This window comes from Microcaecilia unicolor, chromosome 2, assembly GCF_901765095.1.
Source record: "Microcaecilia unicolor chromosome 2, aMicUni1.1, whole genome shotgun sequence".
In the NCBI taxonomy this organism is placed as follows: Eukaryota; Metazoa; Chordata; class Amphibia; order Gymnophiona; family Siphonopidae; genus Microcaecilia; species Microcaecilia unicolor.
Window position 1 is genome coordinate 612,260,229 of NC_044032.1, and position 21,137 is coordinate 612,281,365.

The window sequence follows — 21,137 nt, forward strand, 5'->3', positions numbered from 1 at the left end:
CTCACATTCAATTTTAACAAGGTGCAATTCCTCAGAAGAAGGTCCCACATTCTAGAACCTAATAAGGTCTCCTATCCTCTTTGAACTTGAATATAACTACTGAAACATCAAAATCCATGGTACACCCTCTAAACATCACTGGTATCTGCAGTTTAGCGCCCATGTCCACCTAGGAGGCTAAACCAGACCTTCCTCTACCACTGCATTGCAACAAACCAATCAGAAAGTGCACCAAGTGGTTGATATCACCTCCCGCTCCACTTTGAATCTGTCTACAACAGCTAAGGCTTGCGCCCCTTCGTGCGCGACTTCAGCAGTGTCTTCGGAAGTATTCCGAACCAGGTTTGTTAGTCGATACTCTTTGTAAGCAACTTCGAGAGTAACTTGATAAATGCATTCCACTGACCTAAGAACTGACCGTCAACAATAGCGGAATATCGAAGTGCATCATTTCCTGCTACTTGGACTTTCACAGATGTCAGTGAGTTTACTATTTGTTAACTCATTTATGTATAATTAGTTTATCTCATACCCCTCTATGTTCTCATTATTTGACTCCTCACTCTAAATCAGGTCATATTAATGCTGTAGTCTGACAAATTCAGTATTTCTTACCATTCCTTGTCTGTTTTGGTTTGCAAGAATTGATACCTTCTAACATTACTAGGAATCAACACTGTTTCTTCACCACCTTTACCTCACATTACATTATGCACAGTTACCAAAATAAATAAATAATAAAATCACTTTTCTCAGTGCTGTATAATGACTTTGCTAAAAATCTTGTTACACTGGTTACTTTACCTAATCTTTCTATCAAGACACACAAGTCATTTCACCAATGCTTTTGAATTCATCTATAATATCCCTGTGATACACCCCTAGGCACTATCTATATGGGTTACCTACCAGATACCAAAAAGAGTAGTTACTTACCTGTAACAGGTGTTCTCCGAAGACAGCAGGCTGCATATTCTCACAAGTGGGTGACGCCACGTCGGCCCCGGAGGATTTTAAAGCAAAATCTCAAAATCTCTTTACGGCGTTCCGTCGCGCGAGCGATCGTACTGCGCATGTGCACACACCTCTTCCCGCTCGCCGTGCGGACACGCCCCTCAGTTAAATCCAAAAGATGGAGGAGACAACTCCAAAAGGGGAAGGTGGGAGGGTTTGTGAGAATATGCAGCCTGCTGTCTTCGGAGAACACCTGTTACAGGTAAGTAACTACTCTTTCTCCAAAGACAAGCAGGCCGATATTCTCACAAGTGGGGTATCCCTAGCTTCCAGGCTTACACAACACAACAAACAGTGGTCAATTGAGTCTCGCAACGGCGAGGCCAGAATAAAATTGACCTGAAAAGAAGAAATATCTAAATGAGTGTAGCCTGGAACAGAACAAAAATGGGCTTAGGAGGGTTGGAGTTGGATTCTAAACACCAAAGAAGTTCTGCAGCCCCGACTGCCCAAACCGACTGACGAGTCGGCTATTGCTGAAGGCAGTAGTAAGATGAAAAATGTGTGGACTGATGACCACACCGCAGCTTTGCAGATCTCTTCAATAGTGACTGATCTTAGATGAGCCACCGACTCAGCCATGGCTCTAATTTTGTGAGCCGTGACATGGCCTTCTAGAGTCAGTCCAGCTTGGACAAAAATGAAGGAGATGCACTCTGCTATCCAAGAAGAAATTATGCAGTTTCCGACAGCAACTGGCATTAAAAGAAATAAACAACTGGGCGGACCGTCCGAGGGAGCTCGTCTGCTCCACGCAAAAAGTGCGGAGCTTGCTTTCGCCAGGGCTTGTAAGATGAGGGAGAAAGAATGTTGGCAAGACAACTGACTGGATCAGCTGGTACTCTGATTCCAGCGCCAGTAAGAACTTTGTCTGCATGCAGAGAACTACTCTGTTAAGATGAGAAGTAAGGTAAGGCGCTTGAGCTACTAGAGACCGAAGCTCACCGACCTTACGAGTTGAAGGAACAGCCACTAAGGAAAACGACCTTCCAGGTCCAATACTTCAGATGGCAGGAATCCAGTGGCCCGAATTGAGCTTGCAGCAGCTGGATGAAAACGACATTGGGACCCCAAGATACTGGATAAGGAGTGATAGGAACTCTGGCCGAAGCATAAGAGCCAACTGTCAAAATTATTGTGGGTGCTAAGCCCAACAGAAATAATCTCCCCTAGACACATACAAGGAATTCTCTCAATATTGGGGGAGAGATAAACCTCTCGTGAAGTGGACAGCTAAAGGCTGACCTTTCACACGTTGATGATAAGCTCTATTGCACAAAGATGAATACTGACAGAGTTGGTCTTGAGACCAGACTCAGGCAGGTGTAGAAAGAACTCAAGCAAGGTCTGTATAAGACAAGATGCAGGATCTAGGGCCTTGCTGTCACACTAGACGGCAAACCTCTTCCATGAAAAAGAATAACACCTCTTTGTGAAATCTTTTCTGAAAGCAAGCAAGAGTCGGGAGACACTCTGGAAAACTCAACGAAACCCCACTCTCAACATCCAGACCGTGTGAGCCAGAGATTGGAGGTTGGGATGTAGAAGTGCCCCCTCGTTCTGCGTAATGAGAGCTGGAAAACATTCCAACTCCAGAAGAAGAGGGAATCCTATCTGACGCAGCTAGAAAAGAGCAATCAGAATCATGGTTCCACAATCTTGCTTGAGAAACAGCAAAGTCTTTTCCACCAGATGTATGGGAGGATACGCATACGGAAAACCTGTCTCCCAAAGAAGGAGAAAGGCATCCGATGGTAGCCTGCCGTGAACCTGCAGCCTGGAACAGAACTGAGGGACTTTGCGATTGGACTAAGTAGCAAAAGATCCACTGAGGGGTCTTTCGAACTATAGGCATGCTCAACTGTAGCATTATCCTGCTCAGCCTGTCGGCCAGACTGCTGTTTACGCCAATTAGATAAGTGGCTTGGAGAAAACATGCCGCATTGCGGGCCCACCGCTACATCTGCATGGCATCCTAACTCAGAGGGCAAGATCCAGTACTCCTTTGTTATCGAGTACATCACAACCCGATTGTTTGTTGAATTAAAATAATTTGGTTGGATAGCCAGGAGGGATGCAACCTTCGTCAGCAGCTTTTGACTGAGTAAGATGCCTCAGAATCAAAATAGAGAGAATTAACCACCTCTGAGGGGAATACCGAAGACTGGCGAACAGTCGGGTTACATCCTCTAGATACCCTAAACTTGATACCACTGGGAAGCTAGGATGCACTGAGCGGATGTCATGTGCAAAAGTGCCATGGGAGTTACATGAAATGCGGAAGCCATGTGTCTAGAAGTCTCAATATGTACTGTGCTGTAATCTGTTGAGACGGGCAATCATCGTGTTAAGGGAACACATGCACTCCCAGTCCATGAAGATACGCTGCAACAACAGCCAGGCACTAGGAAAAAAACATACTCTGGATGCAAAGAGAGTATAAGTATCCTGTAAATCCAGAGAGCATAACCAATCGTTTTCCTGAAGTATGGGAAGAAGGATGCCCAGGGAAAGCATCCTGAACCAAATCTGTTTAGGCCCCTTATGTCTATGATGGGACGCAACCCACAAAGAAAGACCTGGAATAGAATCTCAACCCTTCTTGCCCTGGTGGAACGGGCTCGACTGCATTGGCGCTGAGAAAAGCAGAGAGTTCCTCTGCAAGTACTCACTTTTGATGGAAGCTAAAGGATTAAGCTTCCAATGAACAATGTGGAGGGTTTGATTCCAGATTGAGAATGTATCCTAACCGGACTAGTTGAAAAACCCCACCGGTTGGAGGATAAAAGAAGTCACCTTTGGTGGAGAAAATGTAAACTTCCCCCCCGACAGGCAGAATGGCCGGTACGGACATTTTTTTTTTTTTTTTTTTTTAGTGGCTATACTGAATTGGAGCCAGTCAAAAACCCCTCTGTTTCCTGGGGAATAGCTGCAGGGGCCTGATTAGGTGCACGCCGCTGACTAGAACGAGCGTGCTGAGGCATAGCCCGAACCGGCTGTCGAGAAGTAGGAGTATAGGTACGACCCCTTAAGGCACAAGGAAAACTACTCCTCTCTCTAAAGAACTTCCAAGATGAGGAAGTGTATGTACAGCATATCTACAGTTTTCTGCTGAGTCTCCTCCTCCAGGAGAGAGGCACACAGTCATGAGAGTCTGCGCATCACTGTACCTAGAGCAGAAATCTAGGTGTTACATTACAAGTGTCGAAAATGCCCTTGGACAGGAACCTGCGACACACCGTGTGCTACCTGACCACTTGGTGAAAAGGTCTAGCCTACTCCGGTGGGAATGCTCGTAAAGATCTGACAAGACTTGATTTGGGATGCGATCATGCCAGCCTGGTACGCCATTCTCCAAAAGAGGCTAAGGATGTATGCTCTGGCCCCGGGGGCGCCGAAGTAAGTTCTTAGAACTCCTATCTGTTCTGAGTGCAGAAGACTCAGGTGAAGATAGTAGTCCAGGACCTCTAGCATCTGGGCATTGGGATTCACAATCTCCACTGTAATGTCAGATGACCATCATTGAACTGAACTAACTACTCAAACAGAGCAGCTCAGATCCAAACACGTCCGATATGGAGTCTACTATGGGTCGAGAAGTTGCCCCAGTAGGGTGCGAACACCCATACCAGAGGCAGCATCGGTGAAGGAGACCAGGTGAAAAGCCAGATGCCGCAGGAGGCGGTAGCACCCATGGCATCCAATGGTACTCATGGTCCCGAAGCCAAGGACAAAGTCTGGAAATGCAAGGGAATCGAAACCAGACTGCTAGACCATGGCACCGACGGTACCGATGATACACATGGTACCGATGATACACATGGTACCGATGGTACCCATGGTACTTGGTACCGATGATAGTCATGGTATCTGGTATCGATGGTACCCATGATACCTGGTACCGATGGTAGCCATGACATGTGGTACCAATGGTACCCATGATATCCGGCACCAACAGCACCGACGGTACCGATGGTACACATGGCACCGACGGTGCTCATGACACCTGGTACCAATGGCACCCATGGCACCGATGGTACCTGGTCATGATATCTGGTATCGATGGTACTCATGTGCCGACGGCATCCATGATACCTGATACCCATGTATCCACGGTACCGACGATACCTGATACTATGGTACCGATGGCAGTCATGATACTCGGTACCGATAGTCGATGGTGCCCATGATACCTGGTGCCGATGGTGCCCATGATTCCCGGTACCGACAGCACCCATGGCACCGATGACACTCGGCATCAACGGCACCCATGGTACCGATGATACCCGGTGCCGACGGGACCCATGGTACCGATGATACCCGGTACCGACGGGACCCATGACACCGACCATGGTACCAATGTAGTTGGTATCGATACTCCTCGGTACCGACGCACCGATGATATTCGGTACCGACAGTACCCATGGCACCGATGATACTCGGTACCGACGACACTCATGGCACCGATGATACCCGGTACCGACAGCACCCATGGCACCGATGACACTCGGCATCGACGGCACCCATGGTACCGATGATACCCGGTGCCGACGGGACCCATGGTACCGATGATACCTGGTACCGACGTACCGGTGCATCGACGTCCAATGCCAGGATACCTCCATAACAGAGGGAGCAACGCTCTCGGCACCGACTGATGTCTGAAGCCCGGATACCTCCATAACCGAGGGAGAAAGCTCTGGGCATCTCCTTTGGGCATCCCTGGCAGAGTAGAATACGTCTCGTTTCTTTGAGACACTACTTGCGCTTCACAGGGAGATGATCCGGCCCAAGACACATCCGCCGATGCGCCCGAATGACCTGCCAAGCAGGAGGCGCCGAGGCAGGTGGAGACCTATTCGATGCATAACTATACCCAGCGTGCATCGGTCTCTGTCGGACTCCAGAATGATCTCCTTTGGGCATCCCTGGCAGAGTAGAATACGTCTCGTTTCTTTGAGACACTACTTGCGCTTCACAGGGAGATGATCCGGCCCAAGACACATCCTCCGATGCGCCCGAATGACCTGCAGAGCAGGAGGCGCCGAGGCGGGTGGAGACTCACTTCAAAGGTTACACCACTGATATTGTGTCACCAGGTTGCCCATTCAGTGGCTGACCAGGGATGCACCTGCTTAGGTTCCTGGTTTTTCCTGTGACATACACCTTTACCACTTGTTGGGGCTTAAAGACAGTGGTGTGCTGGAGCAGGCTGTCACACACAGCTCTGGAGAGCCATTTGTAAAGTTTTAATAAATGGATCCTAAAAATGTGGGCTTGTTTAGTTTGCTGGCTAGAGAGAGCCCACAGATAACAATATACCAGCACTTTCAAGAAAAAAGAAAAGAGAAGCTTATATGCTTTGTTCAGGCACAGCCCCTTGTGACTCTGGCAATTACTTAAATTTTTTCTTGCCTCAGGTACAAAAAATACCTGTATATATAAGCCACAATGAGCCTGCCATGAAAAGTACAAATGAAAAAATAAAAAAGAGATTTAACTCCGAAGACCTGAAGAAAACACGAAGCCCTAACGAACTCCGTATCTCCTCAGACGCGGAAAAAGAAAAACTGAGGGGCGTGTCCGCACGGCGAGCGGGAAGAGGTGTGTGCACATGCGCAGTACGATCGCTCGCGCGACGGAACGCCGTAAAGAGATTTTGAGATTTTGCTTTAAAATCCTCCGGGGCCGACGTGGCGTCACCCACTTGTGAGAATATCAGCCTGCTTGTCTTTGGAGAATAATTATTTTACTTTAGAATCTCAATACCTGTTCCATAATGCTCCAAACATCACACTTCCCACTAAGTATCATAACAAAAACATCATACAACAAATGCATACTCACGAAAGTCCCATTGTCAATTACTGATAAGCATTCCTACCTGCCCCTACCCATAGGTTATACCAATGCTCGCTCGGTTGTCAACAAAACCGAAATAATTAAAGACTGGATAACCGAAGCTCAATTCGATATAGCCTTTATCTCCGAAACTTGGTTACATGCAAAGGATGATCTTAACAGTCCTAGACATTTGTCCACCTGGATATTCTATTCTTCATTTCCCCAGAGCCAAAAAGAGAGGAAGTGGCTTAGCTATTATCTATAAATCATTCCTCCAGGCAAAAGCTTCAATCCCCTAACCTAGAAATTGTTGCCTGTTCTATAAAAGATGATTCCTTATCCTATCTGCCTCCTATTACTATATTATCCTCCCAATAGCTGGAACCTGGTTGAGGCCAAACTTACTGAATTTATATCCAACATATGTGTCAATAAAGACAATATCATTATGATTGGAGACATCGACTTACATCTTGAAAATGCTATCAATCTACATACTAAACAATTCCTTGATTTCCTTAATGTCTGGAAATTCTCACTCTTCAATGGAATGTGCTCCTACATCAAAGGACATCAGCTAGATTTATCAGCCACCAAATTTACAGACCCTATTAACTTTGACAAATCTGAACCACAATGGTCCCCAATACCTTGGTCAGACCATAGCAAACTCTATTTCAAGCTAAACTAGAAAGAATCCACCCATTCATCTGGAGGGGAATAATGTAACGGGAGCGCCCATCTCTAAGGACGGCCCCATAAAGGGGTGGGGCAACCCGTATTATCGAAACAAGATGGACGTCCATCTTTCGTTTCGATAATACGGATGGGGACGCCCAAATCATGAAATTTAGGTCGACCTTAGAGATGGTCGTCCCCGGTTTTCGGCAATAATGGAAAGCGAGGACGCCCGTCTCAGAAACGACCAAATCCAAGCCATTTGGTCATGGGAGGAGCCAGCATTTGTACTGAACTGGTCCCACTAACCGAATGGAAAAAGCCCTTCCCTTACCGATCCGGAAAGGAACGGGTATGCATGAAGGAAATTGCATTCAAATGAGCTGCTCGCTGTTAGCTCATTTGCACACGATTTCCTTCCTAAGGAGGGGAAGCGACAGCAGTTGAGGACATCCATCCCTGCGACGGCAGTTGAGGACGTCCAAAATGTGGATGTTTGTGCCTGCTATGCCTCCAACACCCCCTTTATTTATTTGGATTTTGGATCACAAGTAGCAGCAGTGGGATTTGAACCAGCGACCTCTAGATTGCAAGACCAGTGCTCTAACCACTAGGTCACTCTGCCACTCCTCCACTCTATTCCACTCCCTTGAAATTTGGCCATCCCTGTGGGGGGCAGTTGAGCACGTCCAAAATGTTTGAAAGGAGGACATCCACGCCTTCGTTATGCCTCCGCTGACACACACATACCTCCCCCCCTCCAGGAACCTGCATACTGCCCCCCCACAGGGATGGCCAAATTTCAAGGGAGTGGAGGAGTGGCCTGGTGGTTAGAGCACTGGTCTTGCAATCCAGAGGTGGCCAGTTCAAATCCCACTTCTGCTACTTGTGATCCAAAATCCAAAAAAATAAATAAAAAGGGTGTCAGAGGCATAGCAAAGGCATGGATGTCCTTCTTACAGAAACATCCACATTTTGGACGTCCTCAACTGCCGTCACAGGGACGGAGGCATAGTGAAGAACACAGTCTAAAAAAAAAAAAGACAAAAGTTTTTGAAGTTGTTTTTTTCAGGGTGGGAGGTGGTTAGTGACCACTGGGGAAGTCAGGGGAGGTCATCCCCGATTCCCTCCGATGGTCATCTGGTCAGTTCGGGCACTTTTTTGATGCTTGGTCGTGAAAACAAATGGACCAAGTAAAGTCGGCCAAATGCTCATCATGGACGCCCTTCTTTTTTCCATTATCGGCCAAGGACGCCCATCTGTTAACCATGCCCCCGTCCCACCTTCTGTACACTTCCGACACACCCTCTTGAACTTTGGTCGTCCCCGCGATGAAAAGCAGTTGAGGACGCCCAAAATCGGCTTTCGATTATGCCGATTTGGGCGACCTTAGGAGAAGGACGCACATCTCCCGATTTGTGTCGGAAGATGGGCGTCCTTCTCCTTCGAAAATAAGCAGGTAAGCCTACTAACACGTCACATACCTTCAAAACCAGAGGTAAAACTGACCCCTCAAAATTTTGGTCAAACGAACAATTTGGTAACTTACTTTCCACTAATCTGTCTATTAATTTCATCCAACAACAGAACAACACTTGCAAAACTGTTCCAGACGAACTTGCACCAATTACAAACAAATCCCGACCAAAAAGCGAAGATACTTACCTGTAGCAGGTATTCTCCAAGGACAGCAGGCTGATTGCTCTCAAATGTGGGTCGACGTCTGCGTTGGCCCGGGAATCGGCATTTGCAGAGCAAAAAATAAACAAAGCTTTGCCAGAGTCTTCTGGTGTGCGTCTCCTCAGTTAAATCAAAAAGCATAAGAAATAACAAATGAAAACTCCAAAGGGGAAGTAGGAGGGTTTGTGAAAACAATCAGCCTGCTGTCCTCGGAGAATACCTGCTACAGGTAAGTATCTTCGCTTTCTCCGAGGAGGAGCAGGCTGCTTGTTCTCACATGTGGGGTATCCCTAACATCCAGGCTCACTCAAAACAATGAACATTGGTGAATTGGGCCTCGCAACGGCAAGGACATAACATAGATTAACCTGAAACTATATACAGTTAGCTCAGAATGCAGCCTGGAACAGAGTAAAAACTGGCCTAGGGGGAGGAGTTGGATTCTAAACCCCAAACAGATTCCGCAGCACTGACTGCCCAAACCGACTGTTGCGTCGGGTATCCTGCTGAAGGCAGTAGTGAGAAGTGAAAGTGTGGACTGATGAACACGTTGTAGTCTTGCAAATCTCTTCAATGGAGGCTGACTATAAGTGAGCCACCGATGCAGCCACGGCTCTTACATTATGAGCCGTGACATGGCCCTCCAGAGTCAGCCCAGCTTGGGCATAAGTGAAGGAAATGCAATCTGCTAGCCAATTTGAGATTGTGCATTTTCCGATGGCGACTCCCCTTCTGTTGGTATAGAAAGAAACAAACAATTGGGCGGACTGTCTGAAGGGCTTCGTCTGCTCCATGTAAAAGGCCAATGTTCTCTTACAGTCCAAGGTGTGCAAACTGCTTTCGCCAGGGTGGGCATGAGGTCAGGGAAAAAATGTTGGTAAGACAATTGACTGATTCAGATGGAACTCCCACACCACATTCGGTAGGAACTTAGGGTGCGTGCGGAGAACTACTCTGTTGTGATGAAACTTAGTATAAGGTGCATCCACCACTAGGGCCTGAAGCTCACTGACCCTATGAGCTGAAGTAACTGCCACCAAGAAAATGACCTTCCAGGTTGGCCCACTGGCAATGCTGCACACTACTGTCTGGAGAATCCCTGAATCTTCCATGCCTTGTATGAACTATGAAGGGCTGCAGAGGCAGCATTCACAGCTCCCTAGGATGATGGGAAAATGAGTTGGAGGTCATTATTAGGGGTGACAACTAGAGACTCAATTTAGAACCCATGATATAGAGTTTCATAGAGTGTCCTGGTATAGGACTCCTAGCCTTAGGACTGTTGCTGCAATGACAAGGATGAAAAGGTAGGTCTATTAAAAACGAGAGAAAATCCCTAGGTAGCTGCAAATGAATGTTCATGATGCTAGAATTCCAGCACTGGTTCCAACTGTGCTGGGGTGGTGGGGCAGAGAGTAACAGCAGAAAGAAGAAACTAAGGGCCCCTTTTACCAAGCTGCAGCAAAAGGGGGCTGGTGTCAGCGCGTTTTACATGCGCGCCGCCAGCCCCCTTTTACTGCAGCTAGTAAAAGGGAAGTCTCACTTTCCTACAGGAAATGGTAAAGCACTTGCTGAGCGGGCATTTCTAGGGGGGGGGGCCCTGCCCGATTACTGCTGGGAACACTCTGGCGCTACACAAATAAATACATTTTTGTAGCGCCAGAAATGACAGCGCACTAGGAGTGGGAAGTACCGTTGGCCTACAGCAGCAGCCCGGCGGTACTTCCTGTATAGCAAGCAGTAAGCCTGCGTTGGGCTTACTGTTGCTTAGTAAAAGGAGCCCTAAAAACAGCAAAAAAAAAAAGAAAAAAAAGCAGTGGATACCTAAAACAGCCATCTAGGGAAGGTGGTGAAGGCACAAATAATAAGAAAACACGAGATAAGCACAAAGGATCCTTATCTCAGAGAAAGTGAAGAGGACTCTGGAGATCAAGTTAATGCTATGGCTTTGCAACAGGAAGCACACTGAGCAGAGTAGATGGGCCTGACAGTTGGCTGTATTATGGTGGTTTAGGTCTGAGGTCCATTTGATTGTCTCTTTAGATATACTATTAATAATAGGAGGGGCATAACTGCCTGGTTTAGTAGTTTGGCCCAAGTTATTTACCATCATGTTCTATGTTTAAAACAGAGCCCTAGCAGCTATTACCAAATAAAAATCAATTAAAAAAAAAAAGACAGATCACTTACTAATTCCTTTCTCTTTAGGGGCAATCTTCTCCAAATCCTTTAACTGAAAAACATCTTTCTGTTAAGAAAAAAATAGCACATATGAATTAATGGAAAGCAAACATTTACCCCAAAAATGATAAAATGGAAGACACAATCATATAGTAAGCCCCATTGCACAACGAGAAATAGTTTCAATTAAAAATATAACTCAAACAATTAAGATGAAAATATCTTTAACAACTTGAAACTATTGCTAACCACATAATAAGATTTGTCTGATAATATTCAAAAGCAGGTAGATAAGTGGCTACTTATTTTCAGATATATATTTCTGCTACTATAGTAGGTATGAATAAATTCATGGATATGTGTGTTGACCTGTATAATGCATAAGAACATAAGAATACCCATACTGGTTCAGACCAGTGGTCCATCTAGACCAGTATCCTGATTCCTAACAGTTGCCAGTTCAGGTCACAAGTACCTGACAGAATCCCAAATAGAAGCAAGGTTCATGCTACTGATCCCAGGGATGAACAGTGGCTATGTACTGGCCATGCTCAAGGTGAGAGATTTGGGACTTAAGGAAGGAGGTATATAAAAATATAAAAACATGAAAATTATAAAGAGCTTTAATCATATGAAAATAAAAGCATGAACTAAGATATGTAACTATTCTACTTTGCTGGTAAGTGACACTGAGCCAATGTGGGATATATATGCTGAAATAATTAATTAATTATGGAAAGGGACTACTCAAAAAAAAAGTGAATTTGGATTTTTTAAAAGGTTTTAAACTACTCACATTTCTAGATCTCAGCTTATAGTACATTATAATTCAGGTACTTTAGTACAGTATAGATCCACTTGGCTAGAAAATGAGCTGTGCATGAAGCAACAGAAAGTGAACTAATATGTCTAAAGTCACAGCATCAGTGGGAGAAAAGGGATTTGAACCCTGGCTTCCCAGCCCACACCTGGATCACTCTTCCACTGCCTTGTCTTGATAACACACGGTAGGTTTATATAGATATGAAGACACAGTCTTATTTGTCTGATTTTATTTTGTTATGTTTTATGATTGTTTGTTATTTTGTTACCTGCCTTGGTCAAGGTGGGTTATAAATAAATAAACACAAGTATATAAACATATTAAACACTCAATAAGAGAGTAGAACTTACTGTTTCAAAAAATATTTCCATCATGCGAGTTCTCTTTTCTTCAACACTTAGCCCCTTTTTCTTTGACTAAATAAAAAAAGTTTCACATTTTAATAAATTTAGCAATTTACACTTCAAATCACAACCAGTTTATTCTAGTTTCATTTAAGCTGCATTTCCATGCATAATTTCTTATAATTGCACATATTTTAGTGTGACTGCATTAGCTTTCAAAAACTTTGCCCTTTAAGATCACTCTTCTATTTTGTATGCAGCATCCAAAGATATAAAGCCTGAACAACAGGAGAGTTCAGATGGCAGCCACACCACCATTCAGCGTCATTTAAAACAGCAGGCTTGATGAAGAGCTTTGAAGTATTACTCCTCAGAAATTCAACAAACTGACTAAATTATCCACAGTACCATACTGCTGCTTTTTTTTTAAACTTATAGAGCAGGGGTGGGCAACCTCAGTCCTCGAGGGCTGCAACCTAGTTAGATTTTCAGGATTTCCCCAATGAATACGCATGATATCTATTTGCATACAATAGAGGAAGTGTTAGATCTCATGCATATTCATAAATAAAGTTTTGTTAAACATTGAAAACAGTTAAAGTTACTAAGGAGAATTAATGCATATTCATTGGGGAAATCCTGAAAACCCAACTGAGTTGCAGCCCTCGAGATTGCCCACCCATTATAGACAGAGAGCCGGATTCAATAAATGGTGCTGAATAGGCGCCGGGAAAAATCAGCACTCAGCGCTATTCCATAAAGGGGGTTGGTTCCTGGATAAGCACTCTTTATAGAAAGGCACCTAGCAGGAATTCCCTATGCAGAGACCTAGTGTAAATCCTGGTGCGTAAGTTAGGTGCAGATCCCCAGAAATCTATAGAGCTGTGTACATCTTTTGAGAACGCCACTGACTCACCCAAGATCAAGCCACCTTTTGGGATAGGCGCTATGAGATTTGGGCACCCAGGCTTATAAAATAGCGCACAGTCACATGTGCACGTAACCCCTAACAATTATAATTGTTAGCATCCTGTTAGTGATGTTAATTGGTTCGTTAATTATGTTATACGTGCATCTCTGGGTCGTACCCAGATTTGGGCGCCAATTAGAGAATCGGAGGGATATTGCTTTGCAACAAAATACATAGGCAAATTTTGTACACCCCTTTGCATGCTGCTGTAAGATGTTACTTTTAATAGGGTTTGTTCAAGACAGTATTCTTTAAGGCTTTTGAATGACAATCTTTCATAGTAGTGTGTTGGATTTTATACCTTGCTTTGGTGTTTTTGGTTTTGTTTGTAAAATGAATTTGTTTAAATCAATTGAGGTAGTGGTAGAGAATGGCAGATATAGCTCTTTATCCTCTATTTGAAACTGCTGAAGAGTGGCCAGGAATATGACTGCTTTGAAGAGTGTGAATCTCTGTGTTAAGAGAAATGTTCAGAAATTGAAGGTTGGGTTATTCAATGCTCGCTTCATAAGGAATAAGAGAACACTCATTTATGATTTGATATTAGAGGAAGTAAAGAGAGGGAGTAGCGTGATCAACAGGACCCTTCCAAAAATCCAAGGAGACGTGATAATGGAGTAAAAGTCTTTAATCAACACTGAAATAGGACTCAACACAGCACAGTGTTTTGGCAAAGTGCCTGCATCAGGAGTCTCTGGGTAAAGCAATATTGTCCAAGGACTGAGATGGTGCTAATATTGGACAATATCACTGACTGGATAACGGCAGATCATCTTGACCTCCTTCTCATCAATGAAACTTGGATTTATGATTCTAAAGACCCAATAATCCTAGAGCTTTGTCCACCAGGGTACAAAATCACCCATTGGACAAGAGAAGGAAAGAGAGGCGGAGGTATAGCTATAATTTATAAATCCCAAATCACAGTTACAACAATAGCTGAATCGATCCTCCCCCAACTCGAAATAGCCTCAGTCAGAGTCATCCACCCTAACTTGCATGATCAACTAAACATAATCCTATTTTACAGACCCCCGGCTAACTGGCAAGATGCTCAGATACACTTTACGGACTTCATATCGAATACTTGTCTGTCTTCCCAGAATATTCTCATAGCAGGAGACATCAACCTTCACGAAGATACTAATACAAAGAATGTGCACGAATGCAAGGAATTCCTCCAACTATGGGAAATCCACTGGCCCAACATGCAACCCACCCACAAGAAAGGACACACACTAGACATCATAACTCACAAATTTTCATCAGAAGCGAACCTCACAATCAGAGACACAAAATGGACAGCCACACCATGGTCAGACCACTACAAGGCAAACACTTCCCTCCTCTGGAAAACAAGAGAGACACAACAAAAACAAGAACCTATACTACAAGAGGCAAAATAGACCCTCTAACATTCTGGCAACAAATATATACCGACGAATGGATAACAACTACAGACTCACCCCATTTTTTACAAGAATGGGACAACAGATGCAGAACAGTTCTAGACAAGATAGCACCGCTCCAAACTAGAACCTCACATAGGAAAAGCTCAATCCCATGGTTTAACGAAGAACTGAAAGAACTAAAAACACAGGTCAGAAGACTAGAAAGAGCATGGAGCAAAAAAAAAAAAAAGACGAACACACACAAAGAGTGGAAACAACTACAAAGAAAATACAAATACAACATCAGACAAACCAAAAGAACGTACTACAAAACTATAATAGGACCAAATTACAAGGACACGCACAAACTCTTTTCACTTGTAAACAATCTCCTAAACACCACACAGGTCACATCGAATAGCATAGACACCCCATCGGCAACCAACCTAGTGAACTATTTCAATGAAAAAAATCATAAAGCTCCGACGCATCATACCAAGTAACACTATTGAGTACACAAGCATCCTTGAATGCCTAGACCCAAAATCGGGGGAATACCCAGCCAATCGATCGTGGACCAATTTTGACTTGATTTCAGTAGAGGAACTCACACACTGGCTCAGAAAATATGCCAAATCTCAATGCAAACTTGATATTTGCCCTACCAGCCTAATAAGAGCCGCACCCAAACAATTAAAAAAAGACCTCACGAACCAAGTAAACCACAGACTCCTAAATGGTCTCTTCCCCTCGGAAAAAGGAAATATCCTACTCACTCCGCTGCCAAAAGATGCTAAGAAAAGCACAATGGAACCAACTACCGACCAGTTGCTTCCATCCCGCTCATAACAAAATTGATGGAAGGCATAGTGACGAAACAACTCACGGAATACCTGTCCAAACACTCAATTCTACATGAGTCTCAATCAGGATTTCGATCAAATCATAGCACTGAAACTGTACTAGTGTCTGCAATGAATTCATTCAAGAAAACAATTGCAACCGGCAAGAACATACTTGTACTACAATTCGACACGTCTAGTGCTTTCGACATGGTGGATCATGGAATATTACTACACCTATTAGAATACTTCAGAATCGGAGGCCCAGTTCTCAAATGGTTCAAAGGATTCCTCACCACCAGATCCTACCAAGTAACAATGAACACTGATAGATCACCACCTTGGATACCGGAATGTGGAGTCCCTCAAGGATCCCCCCTTTCACCAACTATTTTCAACCTAATGATGATACCACTAGCCAAACTCCTAGCCAATCAAAACCTTAACCCCTACATATTTGCTGATGATGTCACGATCCACATCCCGTTCAAAAGTGATTTAAACGAAATAACCAACGAGATCAACCAGAGCCTCCAAATCATGCACTCCTGGGCAGACTCATTCCAGTTAAAACTTAACGCAGAAAAAAACTCAATGTCTAGTTCTCACTTCCCAATATAACACAAACAACTACCCCACCATAACCACACCATACTGCAAACTTCCCATTTCAGAAAATCTGAAAATTCTTGGAGTCACTATTGATCGAAACCTCACACTCGATACCCACGTGAAGAATACAACAAAAAATATGTTCTACTCGATGTGGAAACTCAAAAGAATAAAACCTTTTTTCCTAAGAAACATCTTCCGCACCCTAGTACAGTCATTAGTAATAAGTCACCTGGACTACTGTAACGCTCTGTACGCAGGCTGTAAAGAACAGACCATTAAAAAACTCCAAACAGCCAGAACACCGCAGCCCGACTCATTTTTGGAAAAACTAAATACGAAAGTCTGAAGCCCCTAAGAGAGAAACTGCACTGGCTCCCGCTCAAGGAACGAATTGAGTTCAAGATCTGCACGACCGTACACAAAATCATTCATGCAGATGCCCCACTCTACGTGTTAAACTTAGTAGACTTACCACCCAGAAACACCAAAAGATCAGCCCGCAAATTCCTCCATTTGAACTTCCCCAGCTGTAAAGGAATTAAATACAAACAGGCATATGCTACTACCTTTGCGTACAAAAGCCCACAGATATGGAACGCACTACCCATGGCCCTGAAAACCATGGACAATTTAACCAGCTTTCGCAAATCTTTGAAGACACATCTCTTCAATAAAGCCTACAAAAGACATCCTTAATGAAACAAATCATTCCTTAAACCACTCAAGTGCTTCAAAAAACACCTCTCACACGACCTTACCTAACACCTTTCCATCTAAATCCTCATCTACCTTCAGCTTATTATCAACTGTATTTAAGATCATGTAATGACTATATCATAATAACACTCTGTATGCCACATTGAGCCTGCAAAAAGGTGGGAAAATGTGGGGTACAAATGCAATAAATAATAATAATAAATAATAATAAATAATGACAACTTTTTTTAATCCTTCCAATCTTCTGTTGCTTCTTCTTTGACAAAGAAATCAGTTTTTGTTTCCGTACTAGGGGCCCTGTTTACTAAGCCTTGTTATAGGCACGTATCTTTAGCATGTGTTAACCATGTATGCGCCTATAATATCCCTACAGGCGCCCACATGGTTAGCACGTGCGCTAATTGTAGGTGCGTTAGTAAACAGGGCCCTAGATCTTTTCTTTCTCTTCTTGTAGTTATTGCTGTTTATTCTCTCGTCTTATAATCTGACATTCTTTGTATATCATCCCCTGAGGTTCATCCCAAATTTGTTTTTTCTATTTGTATACCCTCTCTTCTCTCCTCAGTTGTCTGGGTATGGGATATAATTTTGGTTCCTTATTTAGTTGCATCTCCCATTCTTTTCCGTTTTTCTCTCTGCATCCAAATAACCTGGTTATTCATTGTCAACACCTTCCGAGGTGGTGGAATTTGGAATGGAAGTCCCAGAGTTACATTGGATCGGATTAGCCAGTTCTAGGGATATGCAAAGGACATCCGTTAGGGTCCCTGTCGCCTGAGACCACTGGTAATCTAAGGTCCACTGGGCCACTCTCGAGAGTAGCATGCACGGTGGAGGTCATGTGGTATTATTGTGCAGCACAAGCCCGATTTGCGATTGAGTGATTTCATGCGTCTGATCGTAAGTTATGGGTTCAGCTAAAACAGTGCTTGGTAGACCCTTGTTTGTTGAAACATCTAATTTGGCTCCCGGGAAAATATAGGAAGTTGCCGGGGGGGGGGGGGGGGGGGGGGGGGGGGGGGGGGAGGGGGGGTTGCCTTCCACTGTGTCTGCCACTCTTTACTATTGGGATTCTTTATTTACAACTACTTACATTCCTCTCTCTCAACATACTCTGATTGTTGATAACCCGCTGTTTCCTCCGGGGATGGTGGTGAGCTCATTTACTAGTTGGGCCCAGAAGGGGTTAGAAACGTGGGGCCAGTTGTACGATGATGGGGAATTTGTTCCTTTGATACTCTTTCAGAGGAATATCAGCTTCAGTCTTCTGATCGCTATGCTTATGTTCAGCTGAAACATTTCTTAAAGACCCCTTCTTACCAGGCTTGTATTTTGCGAGAGTACTCCTATCTGGAAGATTTGTGTGAGGACTCCAGTACTCAAGGGCTTATTGCTTGTCTTTATGGGTTTAAGGCTAGACGAATTAAACTGTATACACTTCACAGGGTTAATTGGGAGGAGTTGGGTGTTACAATTTCCGCTGATGATTGGCTGGTTTTGGAGAAGGCCTTGCTGAAATCTTCTTTGGCTGTTACTTTCAAGGAAAATAGAAGAAAGGGTTTTTTTTTATCGCTGGTAACTTACCTGGCGAGACGCTTGAGGGGTTAACGCTGGGTACTAATGGGCACATCTGGTGGTCATGTCCTAAGGCTCAAGCATATTGGAGGGTGGTACAGTGTCATCTCCAAGTGTGGTTAGGTCGACCAGTGCAATGGCATCCTGCTGTATTTTTGTTGGGTAGGAAACCAGCTGGCCTTATCCTTCTACAGTCTTTGTTATTTCGCCATGCACTTCATGTGGCTCGCCTTAATTTGGCGAAGCATTGGAAACAGTATACAGTTCCTTCTCTGATACATTGCATTACTAAACTCTGGTATATTTGTGAAATGGAGCGCTTGACTGCTGTGAAAAAGAAGACCTTACCTAATGGGATATACTTTGGGCTCCATTTCTGACTGCTTGTTCTGTTTAAGGGGAGGAGAGTTATTTTACCCTTGTGTTCTTTTGTTGTTTGGGGGATAGAAGTTGAGAGAAGTAACAATATCAGAACATCCTCAGTTCAAGTCAGCCATCAACGTGCCCTTCTGCCAAAGAGGACCAATAAAACACGGAAACAGCGGTCGTACTCTATAATATGTATGCCAATGTTATACCATAGGAACCAACACTATGGGTGCTTGAGCACCACCAATATTGTGCAAACTCTTTGTCTCCAGGGAGGGGTACTTTCTATTTGGTTTAACACCCCCAATCATTTTGAAAAGCTGGCTCCTAAGTGTGATATCATATACTGCTAGCACAGTATATGCCTGCCATGAGTGGGAAAGCGCAGGGTACAAATGTAACAAAAAAAAGAAAAAGAAAAACGTGAGCAGAGTAATCATACTATTATTTAAAAAAGGTGAGATACCCTTAAAGAAAAGGTTTTGGAAGAGAATAGAATTGGCAGTGAAAAAACAATTCAAGGACCTAATGCTCAAAACTCTGGTGCTAGAGGCAAGAATGCACATCTCACAGTGCAAGAAAAGCATTGAAAAGTAGCCCCCCAATACACAAAGCAAATGGATGCAAATTTTATGCATGCTAGGGGGAGCAAGGGGGAGGAACGTGACTAACACATGTGCACAAGAGGTGTGCTTACCGCAAAGCTCCTGTGTGCATGAACCAGGACAAATCAGGACGTGCAAGAGCACATTGGCACCCTTCCCCTGTGCCATGACATAGAAGCCCCCTCCCAAAATTTTTTTTGCAATTTAAATTACCTAAGAGACTCACACCAAAGCACTGAAAAACAGGCAGCAATGTCCACCCTCACTACCGACTTTGCTCGGCATCTCAAACATGTTTTGTCTCACTATCCGCAAAAACCCAAACCCCATCCCAACCTGGCGGTATGTTTTCTGGCATTAAGGCGTGCATTAGTGTCAGCACAGTCTTTTGAGCATTTGGAGTTCATACATAATCACCTGAATTGAATCCATTTCAATGTATTTAAATACAATTTCGGCTGATCTTCAGTTCTGGCACTAATCACTCTTATCACCAGCATTAGGTTTTGAGCATCTGGGCCCAAATGTTTCACCAGTGTCTGTCCACTTTAAAGACTGCACAGACCTAGCACACGGGCTTTATATAACTAAACTAATAGGGCAGTCATATCACTTTAAGCAATTTGGAATAGACTCCCAAACAGCACCAAAAGACATCTTGGAACAAGCCTCCTGTCAGGGATTTTGGGGGGGAGGGGAAATAATGCGAGAAAATCAAGTAGTGTCTATAGTACTGCAGTAAGAATGGAGTACGGACACAGAGGAGGCCTTGCAAACTTTAGTTGTTTGCATCCTTAGTTTTGCTGAAAGAGGATTTAGTGCTCTCAAGTACAGATGAAAATACACTTGTGAGCAAATGAAAACGTGTTTAAGCGTAAACCAGGGCCTTTTCACCTACGTGCAATTAGCCTGATTTATCTTAAAACTTTCCTCTCCAACAAATTACCTCACAGGTCAAGAACCTCAACCTAAAGGACGACCAGCAACGGCAAAACAAGTTAAACTAAACACTGCTTCGGAATCCCCCTCTCCCTCTACTAAAAGAACAAAATTACCATGGCTGCCACCTGCAGAACACGAAAACACCAGCAGCATCAAAACAACCAGCACTAGACGTGTTTCGTACTCAGCGCCACACACTTTCGTCAATCGTAGGCGCGTGACGTCTCGTTACGCGGTTTTCCCGCCTGTCCCAGGCAAGCTAGTTGACGGTAGCCATGGCAACGACGTACATAAGGGTTCTGTGTGGTGTGGCGCAGGCTGATGGGCTGTGCGAGACCGAGCTGTTTAGAGAGGAAAGGGGCGGGGGGGGGGGGGGGGGGCGGGGGCATGCATGTCAAATGGCTGGGGCATTAAGGATGTAGTAAAGGGTGGCAGACCCTAGTTCCAAGGTCCTGGTTTTCTTCCAGGTCAGTTTAAATCAGGGCAGGGACCCAGCATCATCAGAACTCGATTACTCTACCATAGGGCAAACGTATTTAATTTATTT

General features: G+C 44.2%; 1 protein-coding gene across 1 annotated transcript in view; it reads right to left on the reverse strand.

Annotated features, from left to right (window-relative positions):
* MND1 (meiotic nuclear divisions 1) overlaps positions 1-20,826 on the reverse strand; it is a 163,665-nt gene extending 142,839 nt beyond the window's left edge. Inside the window, exons 1-3 of the mRNA XM_030192692.1 lie at positions 20,704-20,826; positions 12,571-12,636; positions 11,407-11,464 (exon numbers count right to left, since the gene is read on the reverse strand). Coding sequence (XP_030048552.1) covers positions 11,407-11,464; positions 12,571-12,636; positions 20,704-20,706 — 127 coding nt within the window. The 5' untranslated portion in view covers positions 20,707-20,826. The remainder of the gene's footprint in view (positions 1-11,406; positions 11,465-12,570; positions 12,637-20,703) is intronic.
* Positions 20,827-21,137: the final 311 nt, after the last annotated feature.